This window comes from Patagioenas fasciata, chromosome 3 (assembly GCF_037038585.1).
Source record: "Patagioenas fasciata isolate bPatFas1 chromosome 3, bPatFas1.hap1, whole genome shotgun sequence".
NCBI classification, from domain to species: Eukaryota; Metazoa; Chordata; class Aves; order Columbiformes; family Columbidae; genus Patagioenas; species Patagioenas fasciata.
Genome location: NC_092522.1, coordinates 22479478 through 22501352, shown reverse-complemented (window position 1 = coordinate 22501352; position 21875 = coordinate 22479478). Strand labels below are relative to the sequence as shown.

The window sequence follows — 21875 nt, the reverse complement described above, 5'->3', positions numbered from 1 at the left end:
CTTTTTCATGGAGAGCACAATAGTTTGGAGAACAGATGGAAACATCAGCTGGCAGCTCTATAGGACTCAGATCTTCCCAGCTACTCAGAAGACTGAGGCACAGTGCTCTGCTCGATACATTTGCCAGTTCACACGCTTACAGCCTTTGCAGCTTCTAAACAGCACTCAGATTCAATCTGGATTCTGAACAGCACTCAAGCAAAGGCTTTCTCGAGAAATGTTTACCACAAATAGAGTCTTCAGGGTAAATTGTTCGAATGAATTCAGAACAAGAAAAATTGCGTCCTCATGCAAAACATTTGTTTCCAGGAGACTCACAAAGGGATTCTGCTACTGAAATTACATTGTGTTTGTCTCTACAACAAGTATGGTTTTTCCAGTCATTTTCTAAAGAGACATTGCCTGGCCTCGATGAATCAAGTTTTCTAGCTTTTGCACTTTCCAAAATAAAAACCACAGAAACTATATTAGCAATCAAAACAGAAGGAGAAGCACAGGAACTAACAAGCTCTTTTCTTATACAGATGTGGTTCTCAGATTCCAGACTATGTCTCAGTTTGGGTAGCTGTTCGCTCTGGTTTGGGAATTCCAGTCTCTCAGTCACTGACCTGGAAATACTTCACAGATACTTGCCCTTTAGAGAACAGTCACAATTAGGAACCTTGAAAAACATTTTGGGGAGGTGACAAGTCCCACTATGACTCACACGGGTAGAAATGGTTTCAAAGAATGAATTATTAGCTCTTTGAATGTGTCATGGCACAGTTCATACACAGTCATTACATTATACAGGTCAATCGTGTAGATGTGACAGATCAAAAGGCAGCAATCTCACAGAGTTTGAATGCATGAACCCAAGCAGCAGAGCTTCCTCTAGTAAAAGCACCCATGAAGAACTTTTTTTTTCCTATCACACATATAAACATGATTAAGTTCAATGACTCGGTGATATAAAACACTTTAAGAAAAAAAAAAATCTCTTTAAAGTCCCACAATAATGAATTCATTGTAACCCCAAGGATTTCAACTAAAATAAGAATGACCTGTAGAAAACAGCAGCACATGTGATTCAAGATAGACGAGCTGCAGCCAGCCACTAGCATTACATAAGTCATAGGAATGGCCTTGTGAACTCAGTTAATGGTTGCCACACACATCTGTTATAAAAGAAACCCAGACAGCTGCTCTGTAGCTGCAGGTAACATCCTGATTATTGCTCTAAAAAACCTGCTTCCTTTCCCTCTCGCTGTCATTCATCTTGTTTTCTGATCCTGTTTCTCAGTAGTGGTCTTCGGCCCCTCAGCTCTATTAACTCATTCTGCCAGCACAGCCTTGGCTTCTAACCCCGCCTCTGGTCCCCCGAACACAGATTCCTGGATCTCACCACTTACCAAAGACCCTCAACCCTACTTAGTACTTCTGACCGTGTCACTGAAGCCAAAGGAGGAACAAACAGGCACGGATCAGAGAACCTCTAGCCCAAGATCACTCTCTGGAGCTTGTATCCCCTGGTTCCCCAGCTCTTTGTAACAGTATTTCACTCCAATCCATCTTATATTACAGAACCTATCCACTCATGTCCCAGTTAAGATTTCTCACTAACAAGAGTGGCAATTAGCATCAGCCCAATTGATACTCTAGAAACAAGAATAACAGCCGAGCATTATCAAGGAGCCAGCAGTTGCCCTAGAATTGCTCGCATTCTTAAGAGATGAGGAATAAAACTGTAACAGTCGGATAAAAAGTATATGCTTTACAGTACGTGTTCTCTGGCATTTTTGTTATGGCATCTACTCTGAATTAGATCAGAGGCTGAAAAAGAGTCTGGTTTATTTTGTGGATTCTTTGGGAAATTTTGTTATTATTCTGGGACAGCAAAGGAAGGGAACATTTACAAAAAACTGGCAAGAAGTGGCAACACCCACTTTTCCTTTGTTATTTTGGACCCCATTGCTGATATTTTTGGATTTTCATTCTGGAAAAAGGAGAAAGATGAGGAATTGTCTGAAGGAGTGTTTGCTGGGCTGCTTGCCCTCAGATGATTGGAATATTGCCCAGGCTGAAGAAAGAAAGGATTCTATAAACTCAGATCTGACTTGTGTTTAACATAACAACATTTATGCAGAATGAATATTTACAGTGTCTTGACCTAAGAGACTTTGTTATCTTGTATGGTGTTGAAAAAAGAAATGACCAGTGGAAAAAATTCAGGAATTGCCAAACTGAATCCGCAGTAGTCCACCCACTCATCCTGTCTGACAGCGTCTTGAACGATGTACTTCATAAGAAGGTGCAGGAAGAAAGCCTGCACTAGGCAGTGATGGCAAGTTTATTCTTAGCCTCTGTTAACATTTCTCTTCAGCCATAAAATACATGGGCTTACATCCTTCTCAATGTTACTCATTCATTAGCAGGCTGATCTTGTCTTCTATATAAACAGTCCTAAACCCTTTGTTCTATCAGCAATCTTTAAAGCCTTATTCACTGTTGCTGAGTATTCAAATCTACAAAGGAAAAGGATTGACGGCAACCAACTTGTCCATTTGAGTAAAAAAAGATTCAGATCCCACCCTCAGTCGTCATTTGGAAGTGAGGTGATTAAAAGCCTGTAACCTTCTTAACGTTAAACAACCAGCGATTCTCATCACCACAATCTAAATTTTATTTTAAAGATTTCAGGAGGTGGTAGAAGTCTAAGCTCTGTATCTTGTTCTAAGGAAAAGTTCCCATTTTGTGGAATATCTTACTAGAAAGCATTGTTAGCTGTGAACAGCACCTGAGATTGTATAAAACAACTTAAAGGCTTCGTGGAACACAATACTGAAGAGGAAGAAAGTAGTAATGAGAAAATAAGATCTTATGTCTGGAGTTTGTTCAGACAGTCATTGCAGAACAAGGGACCCTCTTGAGAAGCTGTCTCTCCAAGCCAGGAAGATCTCATTGAGCTAACCAGATGTCCAGGGTGCCAACTACTAAGATTTAATCAGCCTTTAACTGTTGGAGGAAGTTCCCATTCTGCTGCAGCAACAGCGGCATAGGAACTGAGAAAGGAAGGACACAGCCATATTAACATGCACAGCTGGCATGACCTTCAAAGAACAGCTGGGAGCCACCAGCTTGGACAGCAGAACCGGTATGAAGAGTCATGTAAAAACATCAAGTCTGCAGTGACTCCTCGTAAAAAAAATTATCTGTAATCTTACACAGCCTACGTTGCTAACTAACACCACAGGGGGTGTGAAGAAGAGGAAAGAAAGAAGCCAACTGCATAAGTCTAGTCTAACAAAACAAAAATATGTATTCCTGTTGCCTGCATTATTTATAGTACAATTTATTCATCACCACCCCAGACTATGAAATGTCTGAGCAACTTCCAGAGCACAGAGGGGTTTTCTTCCCTCTAAAACATGAAGAGTATAAGAAACACAACCGACAATCATTATTTGATACAATAACAATGCAATACTATGATTCGCTTGCCTTAAGTCCGTCATTAGCTTTAAATAGAAAATGTAGCTAATCATTTCAAAACTAAAAATAGAAAGATACACCATGTGATCCTGTGTGATTTACTCCTGATTTGAATATATTATGCTGTCTTTCAAATGTTTTTGTAGGTGCTTATCAGCTTTGCTATTTTTGATTTGTTCCCCTCATTTGCTTTATTTTTCTTTTGCTTACAAAGATAACATCTAATTACAGAATTGCATTCCTAAAATTTCGTATTAAAAAAGGACTATATCACGACACCACTACAGTAATGATGCTGATACGAAATGTAGATGCTGAAAATCAAATGGCAGAGAAGATGACAATGAAATATGTGGGAGAAAATGTACAAAAAAACCCACCTTTATAACAAAAGGAAATAGTACTAAAAGTCTACTAAAAATGTCAGCTAGAGAAAGTCAATAAAGATCAAGACACTTTGAAAAGAAGAAGTTAATCAAAGATTTTCTGTATTTACAGTCTCTTGTTCCATAATCCAGTACAATGTACTCTAGGTTACTTCAAAGCTAAGAGGTGACCTTTATGGCCAAAATTCACTGTTCACTATCCCAAAAGTCCCAAGTTTTGCTTGAAGAAGCCAGCCAAATCTCTTGTTTGAATCTACATCTCGCAGGACACAGTGATGTTGGACTCCAAAACAACTACTTAGATGATACAACTTCACCAAGCTGATTAGTTTTCACTGTTCTCACATGAACCAAAATAAGCAACAGGTGGGAATGACCCCAGAACTCACTTCAGATATTTTAAACAGCCTTTAATGTTAGCCTTCCCACCACTAGCAAACGAAAATAGGTGGGGCAAATATTTTTGTGCCAATAAAAATGTTTCATTTAACAACAAAGTGTGTATTAAGAAGGCCAATTACTATGCACAGGCACATTTTGAAGTCACTGAATTTAGAGCCACTCCAAACTTGTGGAAATTAGTAAGTATTTCAAAATGCAAGCATTTTCATTAAAAAAATGACGATCAGGTTTCCATCACCTAAAGGAATGTAATTTTTAAATTTTCTTTAAACTGCCATCTCAAAATGAAAGCAAAATCAAGAATGAGATAAATTGGTTTTGATACTATGTATGTTCTTGAAATTTTGTATTTTTTTTTGTGGCTTAACCACATTTTCCTTTGTTTGAAGTGCTTCTCTCCCTTCTTATGGTGCAAGACCATTGCAAGAGTAGAAACAGGCTATAGCAAAGAGTACACAGCAAGTGCTTCTGCCCTTCCTCCCCCAAAAAGAAAATTATTTTCCGATGGTGGCTTAGTTACAACATACATTTAAATTGCTCCAACAGCAACCAAAACGACCACTTTAGTTCTCCATTCACATGCTTTCTAAGACTTCAAAGAGGAAAGGAACCTTATTTCCCAAATAACACCCCTTATTTTGCAACCTACTTTAAACTAAGCAGTTATCTCCTCGGAAGCTGATGGGAGCTTTAAAGGAAGAAAGTATCTTCTGTTTTACGGAGAATCATCTTCCCCTGTGAATCATCTATGGGTGATCTCAAACCAATAAAGACCGTACGATATTTGCATACCGAAATCCCACAGAACAGCTACAGTTGGAAGCAATGTCTGGAGGTCATCTGGTCCAATGCTGCTGCTCAAGCAGGACCACCTACAGCCAGCTCTCCAGGACTGAGTCTAGTCAGCTCACCAATACCTCTGGAGGAGATTCCATAATCTCCTTGGGCAATCTGTGCCCGTGCTGACTGACCCTCCCAGTAAACAAAGTGGTTTCCGATGTGTTTCAGTTTACGCCCACGGTCGACGGTCCTGTCCCTGGGGACCACTGAGCAAAGCCTGGACCCGTCCTCTTCACATCCTCCCTTCAGGTATTTACAGACACTGATCAGATCCCACTCCCTGAGCCTCCTCTTCTCCAGGCTGAACAGTCCCAGGTCTCCCAGCCTTTCTTCATGTGTCAAATGCTCATTGCCCTCCTGGCCCTTCACTGAACTCTCTCCAGTATCTCTAGAATGTGTTTGTGCAGGGTCTCTACACTAGAAATTCACAGAAGTATCTAGACCAGAGGTGTCAAACTCATTTCCACCGGGGGCCACATCAGCCTCACAGTTGCCTTCAAAGGGCCAAAAGTAATTTTAGGACTGTGTAAATGTAACTACTCCTACATCAGGCCCTTTGAAGGCAACCGTAAGGCAGATGTGGCCCCCGGTGGAAATTAGTTTGACACTCCTGGTCTAGAGTGTCCTTAGTAGCTGGGAGGTGAAGTCCCCGAGTGTACCTTTAGCTGCTACCCAGGATTTCCACAACAAGGAGAAAGAGAATTTATAGCTCTTCAAATTCAGCATGAGGGGGTTTCCATCTTCAACCACTAGCAGAATAATTCCTTTGGTCCTGGGTCCTCACTCAAACCAGAATAATTAAGGTCAAATTTTAGTAAACTCTGAATTAGGCAAGTGCTTTCGAAAACACCTCCCTCTTAGCTGCAATATTAAGAGATTCTAAAGTCACTTAAAAATTCATCAGTTGTCAGCTCCGTTTCAAACATTTTAACTGCAGGAAGCAAATAATTAAGCTTATAATGTTGTTTTGCAATACTGCAAGGCTGCGAGGAAAAACTAACAAGAGATTAAAAGACAAAACACGAAGTTCAAGAAAATAAAGATGACATTTTCATTCTAATCATTGCCAAAAATGAGGTAAACAGGTGATCCATTTCAAATTTTAAAGCTTTTTATAACTTGTATAAAGTCTCAGTAGTGCTTTGTCACAGTATGGCCTAAAATAGTTCAAATTACTTTAGGAAAAAATAAACATATTCCAAAACAAAATAGTTCACTGATCTTCCAACGTTTTTCCACATTTTGGTAAGAGGACCCAATACCAAACATTTAGGTAAACTAGAAGACATGAGCCACAACTGAAAGATCCTTTTCACTTAGATAGAGATATACATATTAAGCCATTATTTTTTCATAGTGCTTTCTAAAGCAATTTACAGCAATCTGCAGTATGCAAAAATGATATAATAGACAAAAAGAGTGAGAACTTATTCGATAAGCATTTCTTAAGACTTCAGAATTTTTAATAACTAACACTGTGGCAAAGAAGAATGAGATTAATGGTGACAGTGCAAGAAATAAAGTAGATGAAGCCATTCTAGTTAACTCAGCACAAATGTTCTGCCATTGCTTCAGGCTTCAGTCTGGCAGCAGCTGCAGACACATCTTATCTTCAAACCATGCAGCACAAAGACACCCAGACCAATCACTTCCTACATCTCAAAGTGTTGATAAACTGGAAACTTTGAAGGGGTTTGGAAATGGAAAAGCATCAACACAAGTGTAAGGAACAGAACAAAGAAAAACTTGCAAAACAAGATTTGCAGAAGATTGCTCTTACAGGATTCTCTATCCAAGAAATACAATTAAGGTGTATAGATAAATAGTTTACAACATACTGATTTTAGGTATTTTACTGGAAATAAGAAATTTATAGTAATCTAAAACATGTAACAGCATAATCATAAGCCTTTTTTATTGGTAACAGATTCCAAGTTTCAAATTGGGTTTGACTGCATTAGTCACTAAGGAAAAACGTAATAATTTCCTGACACTTCACCGGATTCCTTACACCAAACTGCAACAAAAATAAATAATAATCCCTTTTAGAAAGAATATCAGAAAAGGATCCTCTTCCAGCTGTTCAGGAATGGTAGGGATTTAAAATATTTCAAAATATTTCAAAATGGCTGGCTGCAGTTCAACACAACATAGCTAATGGGACTCATCTATCCATTTTCCCATAACACTTAATGTAGTCAAATAATTTCTCTTTATAACTTTCTATCTCTAGCTTCTGTGTTGTCAGATAATGATATCAAGCATGTAGACGGAAAATTACATTAAGATATATCATAACTGACCCTTTTAAACTAAAAGTAGATTTTTCTATACATTAAGAACCAGCTCAATTCAGCCTCCTGATGGCCTATTAAAGAAGATCTACAACCTGCAATTTTGGTAAAGTTGTTATAAATTTTCATAATGTAATTTAGTCACTTTCTATTATGCAGGACAGATAACAGAAATATACTTTGTAGTGATAGCATATTTTTCCCCCAAAGTTCTTATTTTAAAATTGCATAAAGGAGTATTATTTCTCACTGGTAGGGAATTCTCCACATTATGGATATATCTGATGGCAAATACAATTAAAGATGATTACTGTGTCCTCAGTCAACAGCTGAAGAAAAGATTTAACTGACCATGAGATAAGGTAAACTAGGATGAAACTAAGCTTTACATCTCATTCAAAATGCATCTCTCCAAGTTACCCACCTGTAAAGATGTCTACCAGTTCATCAAATAAGCTTTGTGCCATTTTAAATATCATGCAAGACTAAGATATATTTAGATCTAATAACTCTAAGAACATTTTTAGGCTTAACTTCACTGTGAAAGCCAACTAAGATTGAGCAAACCTGTCTATCACCAATTAGACAGTAAAAGTCAATCAATGCACAATGGTTCAGTATTAATTTCTCAGAAGAAAGGCATCATGACCAACATCCTTCATCTCGATTGCAGAATCATCAGACTGAAAGAAAAAAAAGTGGTACTCAATGGCTAATTCAATTTTCACAAGAGTTACAATAAAGAATATTTCAACATGTGAACTGACAAATTAGAAGATGCTATTTTCCTCTTCTCCTTTGAACAATAACCATATGCATGATCATGCATATAGTAAATACACAAAGAACTATGTCATTCTGGACAAAAGCTAGATTTAAGTGAGAGGCATAAAGTAGGATCTACATAATTCACTCAAACTGCAGATTCATTCACAATTGTTAACTGCTTCGTAGAAATACCTTGGAATACTGACAGGTTTTTTTTTAGCCCTGACATGATTAGTGGTCTTGATACTGTATTCAGGAACTCATTCTAGTTACTTCTCTTTGGAGTCTGCACTGATCTCTGGTATCTATCATTTTGCATACAATAAAACAGATTGCCAGTAAAGCATAGTCTCAGGCTACAGATGAAGCGATTCTGTGGAAGTCCGACTTAAAATAAAGAGCTACTTTCAGCCTGAAAAGTATTTAGGCCAGATACAGCACCACCAGAATTTACACGAGGGAGAATGTCACCTTTAGTAAGGGGTCATCCCCAGCATAATTACAGTTTGCTACATTCAAAGCTAAAAGATCAAGAGAATTCAGCACCACCCAGCACACTGGTAGGGAATTGTTACCTTCATATTACACTCAAAAAACATTTGGGATACTGAAGCTGCACAATCAAACATACGGAAATTATAACACACTAGAATTGAGACTGTTCCTTCCTTCCTGGCTGTTTTTTTGTCTGTTTTTGTTTGGTTGGTTTGGTTTTTTAGTTTCTTTGGTTTTGGTTTGGGTTTTGTTTGTTTCTTTGGTTGGTTTAGGTTTGGTTGGCTTTTTGTTTGTTTTGAGGTGTTTGATAGTTTTTGGTTTTGTTTGTTTTGGTTTGTTTTTTCCTCTGTTTTTTGTTCTTCAAACAGGAACCCTGCCTCAAACATTGCACATGCTTTGACAGCCAGGGTTAACAGCAAGAAAGTACTTTGCATTTCTTTCTCTCCTTCTTATACCACAGTGCGAAAATTAGCCAAAGCCATTGAAATCCCAGGACAAAAACCAACCTTTTGTAAAATGTCTTTTTCCTCCATATTATGCTCATTATACTACTATCTGAAAGTGTTATAAGTCAGTAATTTATTTTCACAACAGATCTTTTTCATATTTTTATTGCTCAAGATCCATGGCACAAGGTATATGAACTGTGTCTGTGTAATCTGGAATGTTTCCAGACTATTTTTTTCAGAATATTTGTCAATGTGCAGTACATCACAAGCACAATTCACAACTTCTCTTAGCTTCAGGTGCAGCTGTGAAAGCCTTGCATTCTCTATTTTATAGATGTCCAGCTTCAAACCTGACTATTCAATGCAAGGATCATAATTATTGTTAATAACAACGTTGCATATCTTGCTTATCAAGTAAAAAGCAAAACACGGTTCTTCAGAGTGGCATTTAACTAAAACCTTTAGATTATTATCTTCAATTCTTTATTCAGCTCAGTACACAACACCAAGCATGTGCAACAAGTAAAATGGGTTCTACAGACCGCATTCCTTAAATCTTTAAGGCATTCCTAAAACACAAGCCATCCAGAACAGTAAGGTTTTTAAGGAGAAAAATCTTATGTGTTACATACTGTCAACTCAAATGCGGAGATGTCAGGGACACGAAAAAATTTAGGCTATGGTATTTAGGTTTCTGCTGTTATTTTAACGAAGCCTAAAATCACGAGACTAGTGTGAAGAGAATTTTAGGGAACAACAGCTGCTCATCTCTAATAGCAATCATGTAACTTGAGAAATGAAATTTTCATATTTTCAAGGAACAAAAGAAAACACACTGATCTTCATGAATTTCCAGAAAATAATTAACACTAAAAGCTAGGATACCTTAAACAGACTAAGACCTAACATTGCTATGTACAATATTTAAGCTTTTCTAAAAACAAAAAGTCAACAGTTAAGTAGTTCACATAACCATAACATCTAAGTATGGTCTTCAACCTCTTTACATTAAAAAAAAAAAAATAGAGCATTATGTAGAAAGGTAATAGACATGACGGTTTCCGTATTTGCTACATTTCAGGGTGTATCTGATAGCATCCACACATTATTAGGAAAAAGAGCAAACGTGTAATGAAATCAAAAGTTTATGTTTCAAACCATTACAGTAAATCTGCATATTCAGTGTACAACTCCTTAAAGACAGCAGGTTAGACTGGATTAAAGAAAGAGTAAATCCTATCATATTTAATGTTTCACATGCCTGATCCAAGTTCCTTTTTATGTGCACTTCGCTGTTTTCCTCAGAGCAAAATAATGCCTCCTGGTGCTATTAACTGCTCATAAAATAACCGATTTCCAAATAAAAATGTTAATATGAACATCCTAAAATGTAACCTATTTTCTTTTCGATATAAATTCTGTCCATGAGGAAGAATCAATGAAAGTAAGGTTATAGGATTTGAGGGTAATAAGGTATAATGACTCCAACTCTTTTTTTTCCCCCTACTATTTGCATTGTGGCCAGAAAATTTCTTTATTCTACATTAAGAAAAACTTACCTAAGTTAAAAGCCACCAATTTATTTTTTCAGAAGGAAGTTAATAGTGGTTGCATTTAGAAAAGGTTCACATAGAACTTTCCTAACCTTCTTCTAGAGTAAAAATAGTTAAAATGTTTTAATTAATTCACTTTTCCTTGACAAATATTTCCTTTACAATGTTTTTATTATAACTCAACATTGGCTGCATCTTTCTTGACAGCTGGTATTTCCTTAACAGAGAAAGTCTCAAATGGTTTATGTATAACATTCTTTCTAAAATTTATTTCCCTTCTTTGTAAGAAGTCAATACACCACGAAAAAAAAAAAGCAGGAATGTTTCATGCCATGTGGGATATAGCAGTTCTAGAATTTTGCTTTAAATCAGTCCAATAATGTTTTTGTAGACATATTAATGTGGCTGAAGCTTAATATTTGGAAAAAGAAAAAATACTTGCCCACAACTTTGCTTCTTCCCAGACCTCATTCCACCATGAACTTCACTTCCATGTTCTAGCTCTTCAGTACATGTCTGGTGGAAATCTGACAGCTCTTATAGGGTTCAGCATAGGGGAGAGATGTTAAGAAGAAAACAATCAGCTAATTAAGAAACAAGAGACTGATGAAACAAGCTACACTAAATAGCTCCCCGATCAGAAATGAAGGTTCTTGCTAATGTCACAACAAACATAAAAACATTCAAGACACTGAAATGGACAGGAAAAAACACAGTAACCTTTCTCAAGTAAAGGACAAACAGAGATGTCAAAAAATATGCAATTGCTAAGGGTGGGCCAGTCCCTCACATTAACACCACATCCCCAGATCTTAAGCACTGTGAGACTCGCATCAGTCGCAAGCAGAAGAACTAAGATCCCACACAGAAAAATCCTGGGAATTGGTATCTTTACCGAATATTGAGGACAAACATAGGCATTTTCTCTGAAGTCACTAATATATTATCCCTGTAAAGATTGTAAACATTTAGCTAAATGGCTGGAGAGCTATAACAAAAACAGCAGTTTTCAAGTGATGAAGAAGCACCTGTTGATAATTTCTCTTTCCTCTTGTAATGCTATAAATATGCATTAAAATATTACTCTTCTGTCAGATCAGATTATTTTCAGTATCGCTGAAAACCTTCATTCTAAAATATTCTGCAGCCTGTGGAACTCTATGTACAACAATATTTTGCAAATACTATTTTCTATTTTTGAGGGTATCTCCTAGCAAACACATAATTTTGTGATACTTCTAGTAAACATTATCATCTGTACATACATAATACCTTGCACTAAAATCCAAAGCTAGCAGACAGTTTCCTTAAGTTTTAAGATTTGCTTATTTTACATTTACAAATAATGATATTTCTGAACTTCAGCAAAAGCCTGTCCTCAATATGCCTTTTTCAGCTAATTCTGTACTTCAAGATGCAGTGAGAGATAACAGAGACAGGAAATGTAATCTTTCTTCCTAACATGCAAACTCATGTCAGCATTTTACTCACAATGATACCTTCTGTTTCAAAAGCAAGCTTAATTTTGCATGCCCAGCGCTCATGATAATAAATCTATGCATAATATATGCACTGCCAGTTTGCTTAGCAGATTTTTATGGACGCCTTACATAAAGCCAAAAAAGAAAAGCCAGCCTCTATTTGCCACTGTCTATATATAAAAGAAATAAGACTCTGAACACAAGTGGGCCTGCAGGCAACATGGGAATAACTTAAAGCTTCCCTGAAAAAAGGGCAGGGAGTATTTGCAATAGCCACTTGAGGGGAACAGTGCTGCTGCGGAAGGGTGACAGTCTCCCAAGCTGCAAAGGCACAAAGAGCTGGTAGACCATAAGGAAAACATTACTAGCATGTGACTGACAGAATCAAAGCTTACTAAATCCTCTTAACTTTTCATAACATTCTTTTATTAATCAGAAATAACTGCTATTAGTGTATTTTCAAAGTTATTCTCCTGCACAAGGGCACCGTATATCATGTCATATTGTTCTTCAACACACTAGTCTACTGCAATTACTTTAACGGAAAAACTACAATTTTAGCTTCTTCCCCTTTAGACAGAAGATAATACATATTCCTGTGTTGTTAACAATCATTTCAGCAATATCCATATCGTGACCACTCAAGCCGCATTTGCTTCTGCTTATATTTAATTCCCATACTACTGTAAGTACAGAGCCTTCGTCTCAATTTCACAGATCAGCCATCTCTCAAGGTCCTTCAATGACCTACTGTAATCAGAACACCCAAAAAATATAGCTGTTTAGCCCTTAACATCTTTGCAAGCATTTGTCATTCAAAAACCATTAAGGTGGCAGACAAGATAAACACATAGCTCTTCTACTCACTGTCAAAATCGAAATGAGATGTGTTGTTCAGTTAAAGCATTGTCTTAAAGTGGGTTTGTTTTGGTTTTTTTTGTTGCTTAGTCAAGCTGACACTGTTCAACATCTAACCCTGTATCCAAGAGGTGCAAAACTAAACACACTTCAATATTTAGGAAAGAGACCAAGATTCTTTCTTCAGAATAGTACTGAGATACAATAAGTAAACATCTACATTCATTACAATGTAAGGAAAAAAAAACAACACAAACTATTTTCTGTAAAGAAAGTTATTACCAAAAAAAAGCCAACCAACCACTAAGTAAATTTTGGAAACTGGGATCTAAAGACACAACCGTTTACAACAGAACAACGACATATCCATTTTGTAATGAATAGTAGACCCATGCAAGCACTGGAAATAATGGACAACTGGCAGGATTTTATGTAAAACTTGGTATTCAAGTGAAAATTTAAACCTCATGTTCCTAATAAAAGAACACAATTCTCTGACCGAAGCCCTAATTTGGGGGGAGACACACCCTTTGTCACTTTTAGTGGTTAGAAATAGACGAGTCTGCAAAACACTTTCTGTAAATCAGACTGACACGTAAGTATTTTTGAAGGAAACTCTAGTGCAAAATCTATGCATCTGTGGAGAGAGCACAAAACACAGTAAGATTGATCCTTGTCTAAAATGGTCTATACCCAAAGTTCAGAAAGATCAAGCATACCCAGAACAATACATTTCATGTTCCTAAACAGTCTGCCGTTATTTAAGAGAGATTAAACCAAACCCAGCAGCCTCTTTCCAAATGTGAAATGCACGCCATTCCCAAGAACATTAATTGTTTCCACTACCAGATGATGAACTACATATAATTAGTTCGCTGGCAGTGCATCTTTTTCACCTGTTCTAAGGATGGATCTAGTGACCCAGGTCAGAGATCTTGAAAGAAATTGCTAAGACTGTTTTCTTTCTAAGGGAATTCACTAGTGAAGTTGAAAGATTTAGTGATGTTTTCACACTGAAGACAGAAGAGGGAAGTCCAGAAGAACATACTGTCTATGCAGGAGGCTGAAAGGAAACCTTACCTTACCAGATGCTACAGATCAGCTCAATAACCTTCACATGAGTATATTACCTCACACTTTCTGAAATACAGTACTCAAGATAAATAGGTTTTCTATAGGTGAAGAGTTTAAAAAAAAACTGACTCCAAACAGAGACTTAACAGGTAAATATTTCTATCTCTTCTGGTCTTCGAGAAATCTTTTGCAGGACATCATGATGACTGAAGCATGCAGCTCCCAGGTCCAGCCAATACATAACCTAAAACATTTACACAGCAGAACTAGGAACAAGCGCCAAGTTCTGACCATAACGGGAGTCTGGAAGGCACTTTGGTTCCCTTTGAAACATTAACTTTCAGAGATCATCATGTGGTCACCACTGTCTCCTGGTTTCACCTTACTAGAAGAGTTAAAAGTTGTTTTTCAATGAGCACAAGTGTAGCTACTATTCAGTAAGCTGAATGCTTGAGAAATACCCACTGTCCCATGTGAGTTCTGGGTAAGAGTTGGTCCTGTTCATGAGAAAAACCATTACGTGAAATTAAAACGTCTTTGTTCCATTTAAGTTTCTTGAAAGTAATAGCACAAGCTGCAGCAATTAGAAAAAAGGTAAGCTTTACCAGTCATTGATAAGTTTACTATTGCTATAGTATTTCCAGCTCTTTCAAAACCAACATCCCTTACATTGTAGCAGACCATAAAAAAACCACAGTAACAAACATGATTTTGAAAAACTAATTGATCAGCTGAACAGAGGTAAGATTGCTCTAAGACCAAGTATTAAAAACTAGAACGCTCTAGTCCTTCTAGCATCTGAATAATAAAATAAAGCATCTGAAAAACTAAGTCAAATTCCTCATAGTGCCGTGTCCAAACTAGGACAGTATTTCTTTTCTACATGGTTTTCACCTAAGAAACAGCGCATCCAAGCTAACCAGCACATCTCAGGTAAAAACACTGCATTCCATATAATGGAAATCCACATGACTCATCTCCTTCTTGTGACAATTGTCCTCTCCTTTTTCTGTGAAAGTAACCTATTCTACCTGTGAACAGTAGAAATGATCTGTCTGAAGAGATGTCTGCTCACAGATTGACTCCCTTGCTCTCTGAACACTTTGCCAACTGGATTGCCAAAGACCTTTTTCCCTGCATTTGGTTAAAAACAGAGATGTAAAATTTGTAACAGATTTTTTTCTGTTTGGTTGGTTGTTGGCAGAGGGGGGAATTATTTCGTTTTTTATTTGTTTGGGTTTCAATGCTGCTTTGGTTTTGTTTGTTTTGATTTATTTTTTAAAAAATACTTTTCTAGAAATTGAAACAACCAAATGTTAAACAGTAATTCAGGGAGTTATACTAGCCACCTGATAGATTCAACTCAGACTCGTTACCACTTCTATTTCAGAATTCATACGGTGTTGAACACTCTCTAGACAAAGCTTAACATTTGCTATGCATCTGTTCACAACTTACCAACTGAAAATGGTAACTATACCTGCCTAAAGAAGTACAGGATGACCAATGAGAACTACAGTAATCTCCAAAAGGACACTTGTGTGGAAGTCTGGAAGAACAGCAAGCATCTTGCTTTGTTTTGATGTTGTAACTTAGCTGCTTGATGAGTGGAGTTTACAGTTTCTTTCTGCACAGGTACCTTTCAAATTTCAGAAGCACAGCACGAAGTGCTTTCAGTGGTATTTATTACAAAGAGAATAATAGTATCAGGTCATATTTGAGCCAGTCTATAAATGTTTTTTTGCAAATGAATTGTAAAAACACTTCAAAAGCATTAATCAGATTAAAAACCTTCATTTCTGCATACACTTTTCTACACAAGTTCAATCACATTAGAGAACATATTTTTTAAAATATGGCTTCAGCTAATTTTAAACATGGTTGGAAAAGTTTGGCCTACACTGATTGAAATCTATATTTAAATGAAAGGAAAATTTAACCACAGAAACTGTGCTCATTTTAGAAAAACAAGCATATCACTGCCAAAGTGCTGTCTTAAGTTTAGATTGCTGTCTGACTAAAACATTATAATTACGAGAAACTAAAATGGATTCCTAAATGTTTCAAGATGAAACAGCCATTGGGTAATTTGCAAGATATGCAATTATCTTCTGAATTCAAACACACAATGCTAATACTTGACCTGAACAAATGCAGGCTGTAGATCGTTGCTTGTGTGGGGAAAATCAATATTAAAAATCAATGCCAACACTAGATAAGAGTAACCATAATGAAACCTAAGAGCAAAATTACCAAGTGATGTGCAATTAATTACTTAGACAAATAATTTTCTTTGAGAAAATAAAAAGGGTTTGGATCTTATCTACAGTTTCTGTTGCTCCAGGAGTTGATTACACTGAACAGATGATTCTCGGCACTTTTATCACTGTTAAGACTGCATCAACGGCCACATGAGGCATTTCACACAAGCCCTCATGTGTAGCAAGAGGGTAAAATTTTTACCTTTTAACAGCAGAGAGGACGTTCCTGAAAGATTTGAAGGATCATAGAGCATATTTTCTCTTAATCCACAATTAACATTTATATTTGGGTGGAATCATTATCATACTGACCATTCAAAACTTAAATGGAAAAAAAAATAATCACACACTAACCTTCGGTGTGTGTGTTCATTCATATATAACATAACAAATACCAGTTACTCTGAACAGTCAGTTAAATCTTGATCTGCAACAACTATTACCAGTTTGATGCAACTAACGGATTTCAGTAAATCAAAGTAACTCCATTCCTGTTTAAAAATCACAATTGTGTGTACTTGTCAGTACCAGCACTGCCTGCTATTGTCTTTGATTTAGCAAGAGAAATGAACAGCTTGGTTATGTTTTATTTCTTGTTCTCCTGTAAAAGCCTGGGTGTTTGGTTATATTTTGACTCTTCTGACTATAACCAGCTGCGTCATTTCACTAATCTGGTGAAGGAGTACAAAACAAACTATCATTCATATATGAAAGCCCCCAGGAACAGTGAGTATGTATGAGGCACAGTAGTTTATAGGAACACTTCCATGATTCAAACACTAATTTTATAAAAGATTAAAGCATTTTCAAGGAGAGTGAATTCTCTTTCTACATGCAATGTATGGTGATACACATAACGGCTTCATATAGGCACATCAGGCAATCTATTCATTTAGCCTTACTGGCACCTCTGAAGTTGCTATCAAAAGAAGAGGGCTAATAAATATTTTTCTTTCAATACAAGATATGCTGCATTCCTTCAAGAAAAACAAAACCACCATAAGCTCAATGAGAAAGCACTTTAGTTTAAGCTATACCTTTCAGAACCACTGGAAGGAAAGCAATACCTGTTCCCTTGATACTTGAAGGCATCTTGAAAAGGCATGTTAAAAAGCAGCAAGATTAAAAAAAAAAAAAAAAAACAAAACAGTTTTGTTTCAAGGAATCCCTAGGGCAGGGCAGGGGGAACCACACACACAAAAAACCCTGAAAAACTAAGCCTGCTGTCAAATTAAATTCATTATTCAAACTCCTGAAATGACAGTGTGTGAATCTAGTATAGCAATTAATTCTGTATTAATGATAAAGACTTCTCCAGTTTTGAAGCCCTAAGTATGCAAGAAACCTTGATAAAAACAAATCAAATTCAAGAAATTAGCAAGTTCAGAAGCAAACCAGTTCAGCTAAGAGAAAAATACTAGGAAAAAGACATTTTGTCTACATTTCAAGAAGTCTCCTAACACCGCTATCCCACACCTCACTGTGCCCTGCCGCAGCAACAAGAAACTATCATGCAGAATTGTTTTTCAGGAGCTATTTACTTCTTGGTCTGGTCAACAAAACATCACATAAAACCAAACTGCAAGCCTCTGCACACATTCAGCAGGAATCTGTTTCAAAAAGGTTACATTTTCCCCACTCTTAGCTCCTAGTGCTGACCAAACACTGCATATGGAACACAAACAAGCTAGCTCATCTCAGTCTACAGGTAATAAAAACATTAATCCAGATTATGGAACTCAGCACCAGATACAGACCATGAGGAATCTTTTCTGTGTGTTCTCAGCATCACAACCTGAAGAAACAAGTGAACAAGGAAGGGGCAACCTTTAACAAGACTGTAAGTGGACAACAGGAGAATGAAATAAGGAAAGAAAGGAGGACAGAAAAAAACAAATCCATGATGACCAGGTAAGAGGAAAGGATAAACTGAGGCAAAGACACTCCATTTCCCAAGAAGACAGAAGATTAAGCCAACAAAAGGAAAAAGGTGGGTTTTGGCAAAGCAGAGGTGGAAGGAGTGAGAGGCAGCAGCACACTGAAGGACAAGTGACAAGAAAGGAGATAAACGAGATTGTTTAAACAAAGTTTAAGAGATAGAAACTCTACATGGAGAAGTCTTGGAGAGAAACAAATAGAAAACCAGAAGGATGAGGGGATTTGCTCCTGAGACAGTTCAGGTTATTAAGAATTAAGACTAGCATTATTAAAAATAGCTGCTGAAGAAGTGAAGACTCAGCAGGACAAGATGAAACAGATGACAGCCTCCCAGCTGAGCAACTGGAGAAAGGATCTGCTGGATCATGTAAACCTAACACTGCTGAAAGCCCAGGTGGATGTGAAGATGATGCCTCATGACACTTCAATTATCTTTTCAGATTGCTTCTGTCAAGATGGCAGGGAACCCCACGAAAGCAAAACTCATCAAGACTGAGGAGTTGGAGCACACCGGAATCATGGTTTCTCTGCTAACTTCAGTCTGGCTTTTACAGTAGGACACAAAGTTACTTTTCCTTCAGGATTCCCACCTCACTGAGTACACATGGTAGACCTGCCTCTGAGGTCTAAATAAGGCCTTGTAAGAGGCTTCCCTTTCTTTAGCACAGAAGCTTTTTGGCAAGAAATGAATGGAGAAAAGACTTTGGAAAGATGGGAAAGTTCCTTCACAGACTTACACTACCTTTACTCTTACCACATATTCCCTACACATGGTTGACTCTTTTTTTAATCAAAACTCCCAGAAAATAAAGACTATGCTTAAAACTTCTGAAATTACCAATTTGAGATTTACTTTCTCGAGGCAGTTTCACATTATACTTAACCCACAGCTGGTTTACATTAGTGCAGGAAGAGAAACAGCTTTCATTCTTATAAGATCAAACACTCATTAGAATAGCTCCCACCTGACAGAAAGCCATCCCCATAAACCTGTTAGATCAACTGACCCTGCAACCATCCAACCACTAAACCCACCACAAAGAGAGCAGCAGCAACCCATGGCCAGTGATGGCAAAGCAGTGAGACCACACTCTTCAGCTACAGCCCACACAGTAACCAAACTATGTATTCACACTTTTAAACTGTACCTTGATCTGCTGAGAAGCCAAACAGTACAACTGCCACTGAAGCTTTGCATTCTGAGTATAATACTATTAAATCTCATTACAAAAGTCAACTAGCTCATTTCAGATGTCTGTATTCAATTTATAAACAAAGAAAGGCCAAAGTATGTCTTATTCTGGTTTCCCTATTTGTAAAATAAGAAAGGAAAAAAAAAATCCGTTATTCTCTCTGTGTTACAGTGGAACAGGTTTGTGCTTGAGAAATATTAAAATATTGCTGTGGTAACTACTACTGAAAAGTGCAGGGGTCCAAAAGCAGAGAGTGGGCGATGTCTTCAAAATAGGAGACAGTGAGCATGAACTAAATGAGATATGGAGATACTTAGCAATCAATAAACAAATCAATAAGCAAAATACATCACCCATTAAGCAATTACAGTCCACTCTGTGTACTACCATAAATAGAGATTAAAAAAAGCCTAGTGACAGCCTAGTACTGTATTGCAATGAATACACGTAAACACCAATGTGAAGCTGCCCACATAGCTTAATTCTAGTATTTATTTTTAGTACACATCGTTTTTGTGGCCACAGTTACGCTCTGAATGGCTCAATCGGGAAAAGTTACCCGCCTTGTTCCAATACTCGCCCTGCACTTCTCACGCAGGGGCCCATTCAGGTCAAAGTTTCCCTTTGCCAGAGGGCACATCGAGCCAAGACTGTGGCACAGCGCCAGTGTCAACGGGAGAAGTGACCACGGGCACAGCCAAGAGGAAAAACCACCCAGATATCGTTGGCAAAAACTGATCAACTTCTGCGTATGCACAAGTCATCACAAGAGACCCTGCTTTTCCTAGAAGGGTGAGATGATAGCAGCACGCCTCCGGTTATTCTCTTGGCAAGGGGTTTGGGTAACGTACGCGCTCCGCTCACACTGAGCGTGTCCCGGGCCGGCTCAGGCGCTCTCCTCCATCTCTACGGCTCCCCGCCCTCCTACAGCGCGGCGACCATGCCTGCGGAGAAACGGGAGGCGGGTGAGAGCCCGGCAGGGCGAGCTCGGCGATGAAACACCGGCAAGGCCGGGTCGGCGGCGGAGATCCGGAGCCGCTGGTCAGCACCGCGGCGCGGCCCGGCCGCCACGGGAGCACCCGGACGCGCCCGCCCTCACCTGAGACGGGGCAGCGCCGCGGCGGGAGGAGGCTCCGCTCCGCTCCCCGCCCCACTCAAGGAGCCGCCGTCCCGGGGAGTGCAACCACACCGGCGCCCAATGTCTCCAGGGCCGCCGCCATGATCCCGCTGCCACCGCCGACCTCTGACCCCCAATCACTTCCGGTCACAGCTGTCAGGCCGTCGCCATGGCAGCGATTCTGGCCCCAGCCTCCCTTAAAGGCGCAGCAGCCACCGCACCCCTCTCACACCCTCACCCGTTCCTGACACGGGGAAGGACTTGGCGGTGCTGGTGGGTGAAAGATTGGGCATGCGGCAGCAACATGTGCTTGCAGCCCAGAAGGCCAATCGTATCTTGGGCTGCATCAACAGGAGCATGGCCAGCAGGTCAAGCGAGGTGATTCTGCCCCTCTGCTCCGCTGTGGTGAGACCCCACCTGGAGTCCTGTGTCCAGCTCTGGAGCCCTCAGCACAGGAAAGACATGGACCTGTTGGAAAGGGGCCAGAGGAGCCACAGAAATAATCAGAGGGCTGGAACAGCTCTGCTGTGAGGACAGGCTGAGAGGGTTGGGGTTGTTCAGCCTGGAGAAGAGAAGGCTCCAGGGAGATCTTATGCGGCATTTTGGTACTTAAAAGGGGCTTGTAAGAAAGATGGGGACAGACTCTTTAGCAGAGCCTGTTACGACAGGAGAAGGGGTGATGGTTTTAAACTGAAGGAGGGGAGATTCAGGCTAGACATGAGAAAGAGATTTTTACAATGAGGGTGGTGAAACACTGGCCCAGGATGCCCAGAGAGGTGGCAGATGCCCCATCCCTGGAGACATTCAAGGCCAGGCTGGACCAGGCTCTGAGCAACCTGATCTAGTTTATCTAGCTCATTGCAGAGGATTGGACTAGATGAGCTTTGAATGTCCCTTCAACCTAGACTATGCTATGATTCTACACTCATGCACACATATCTGGGTGACAGGCCCGGGGAGCGACCAGGTGGCTGAAGGATCCATGGGCCTGCACAGGGACACGCCACCTCCCTGGGACTCAGCCCCGCTGCCCTCAGCCTCCTCTCCCCCAAAAGCTTGGGCCCCAGCTGGCCTGAAAAGGAGATTTTGGCCAGTACATGATCTGTGGTACACAGAGCCATGCTGCCATTCCCATGGGTTAGCCAGTGGGAGAGGATGGCTGGGGGTGCTCAGGAGGAAAAAGTCCTCGTCTTAATTTAGTTATTTTCTAAAAAGAGACAATGATTCATTAGCCCACCAGTGCTGTACAAAGGGGAAAACCCTACCACTGTTAGCTGTGAATTTCATAATAAAAT

At 38.9% G+C, this 21875-nt stretch overlaps 1 protein-coding gene across 6 annotated transcripts in view; it reads right to left on the bottom strand.

The window, feature by feature from the left end:
• Positions 1–20720, bottom strand: part of LCLAT1 (lysocardiolipin acyltransferase 1) — a 128609-nt gene extending 107889 nt beyond the window's left edge. For 2 of the 6 annotated variants that reach the window (XM_065833973.2, XM_065833975.2), the window contains exons 1-2: positions 20563–20720; positions 20315–20407 (exon numbers count right to left, since the gene is read on the bottom strand). Coding sequence is in view for 1 of the 6 variants with exons in the window: in XM_065833972.2 (XP_065690044.1) it covers positions 11101–11129 (29 nt within the window). In the remaining 5 variants the exon portion in view is untranslated. Of the gene's footprint in view, positions 1–11100; positions 11195–20314; positions 20408–20562 lie in introns of those variants that run through there. The other 4 variants (XM_065833972.2, XM_065833981.2, XM_065833977.2 and 1 more) reach the window with 4 other exon arrangements.
• Positions 20721–21875: the final 1155 nt, after the last annotated feature.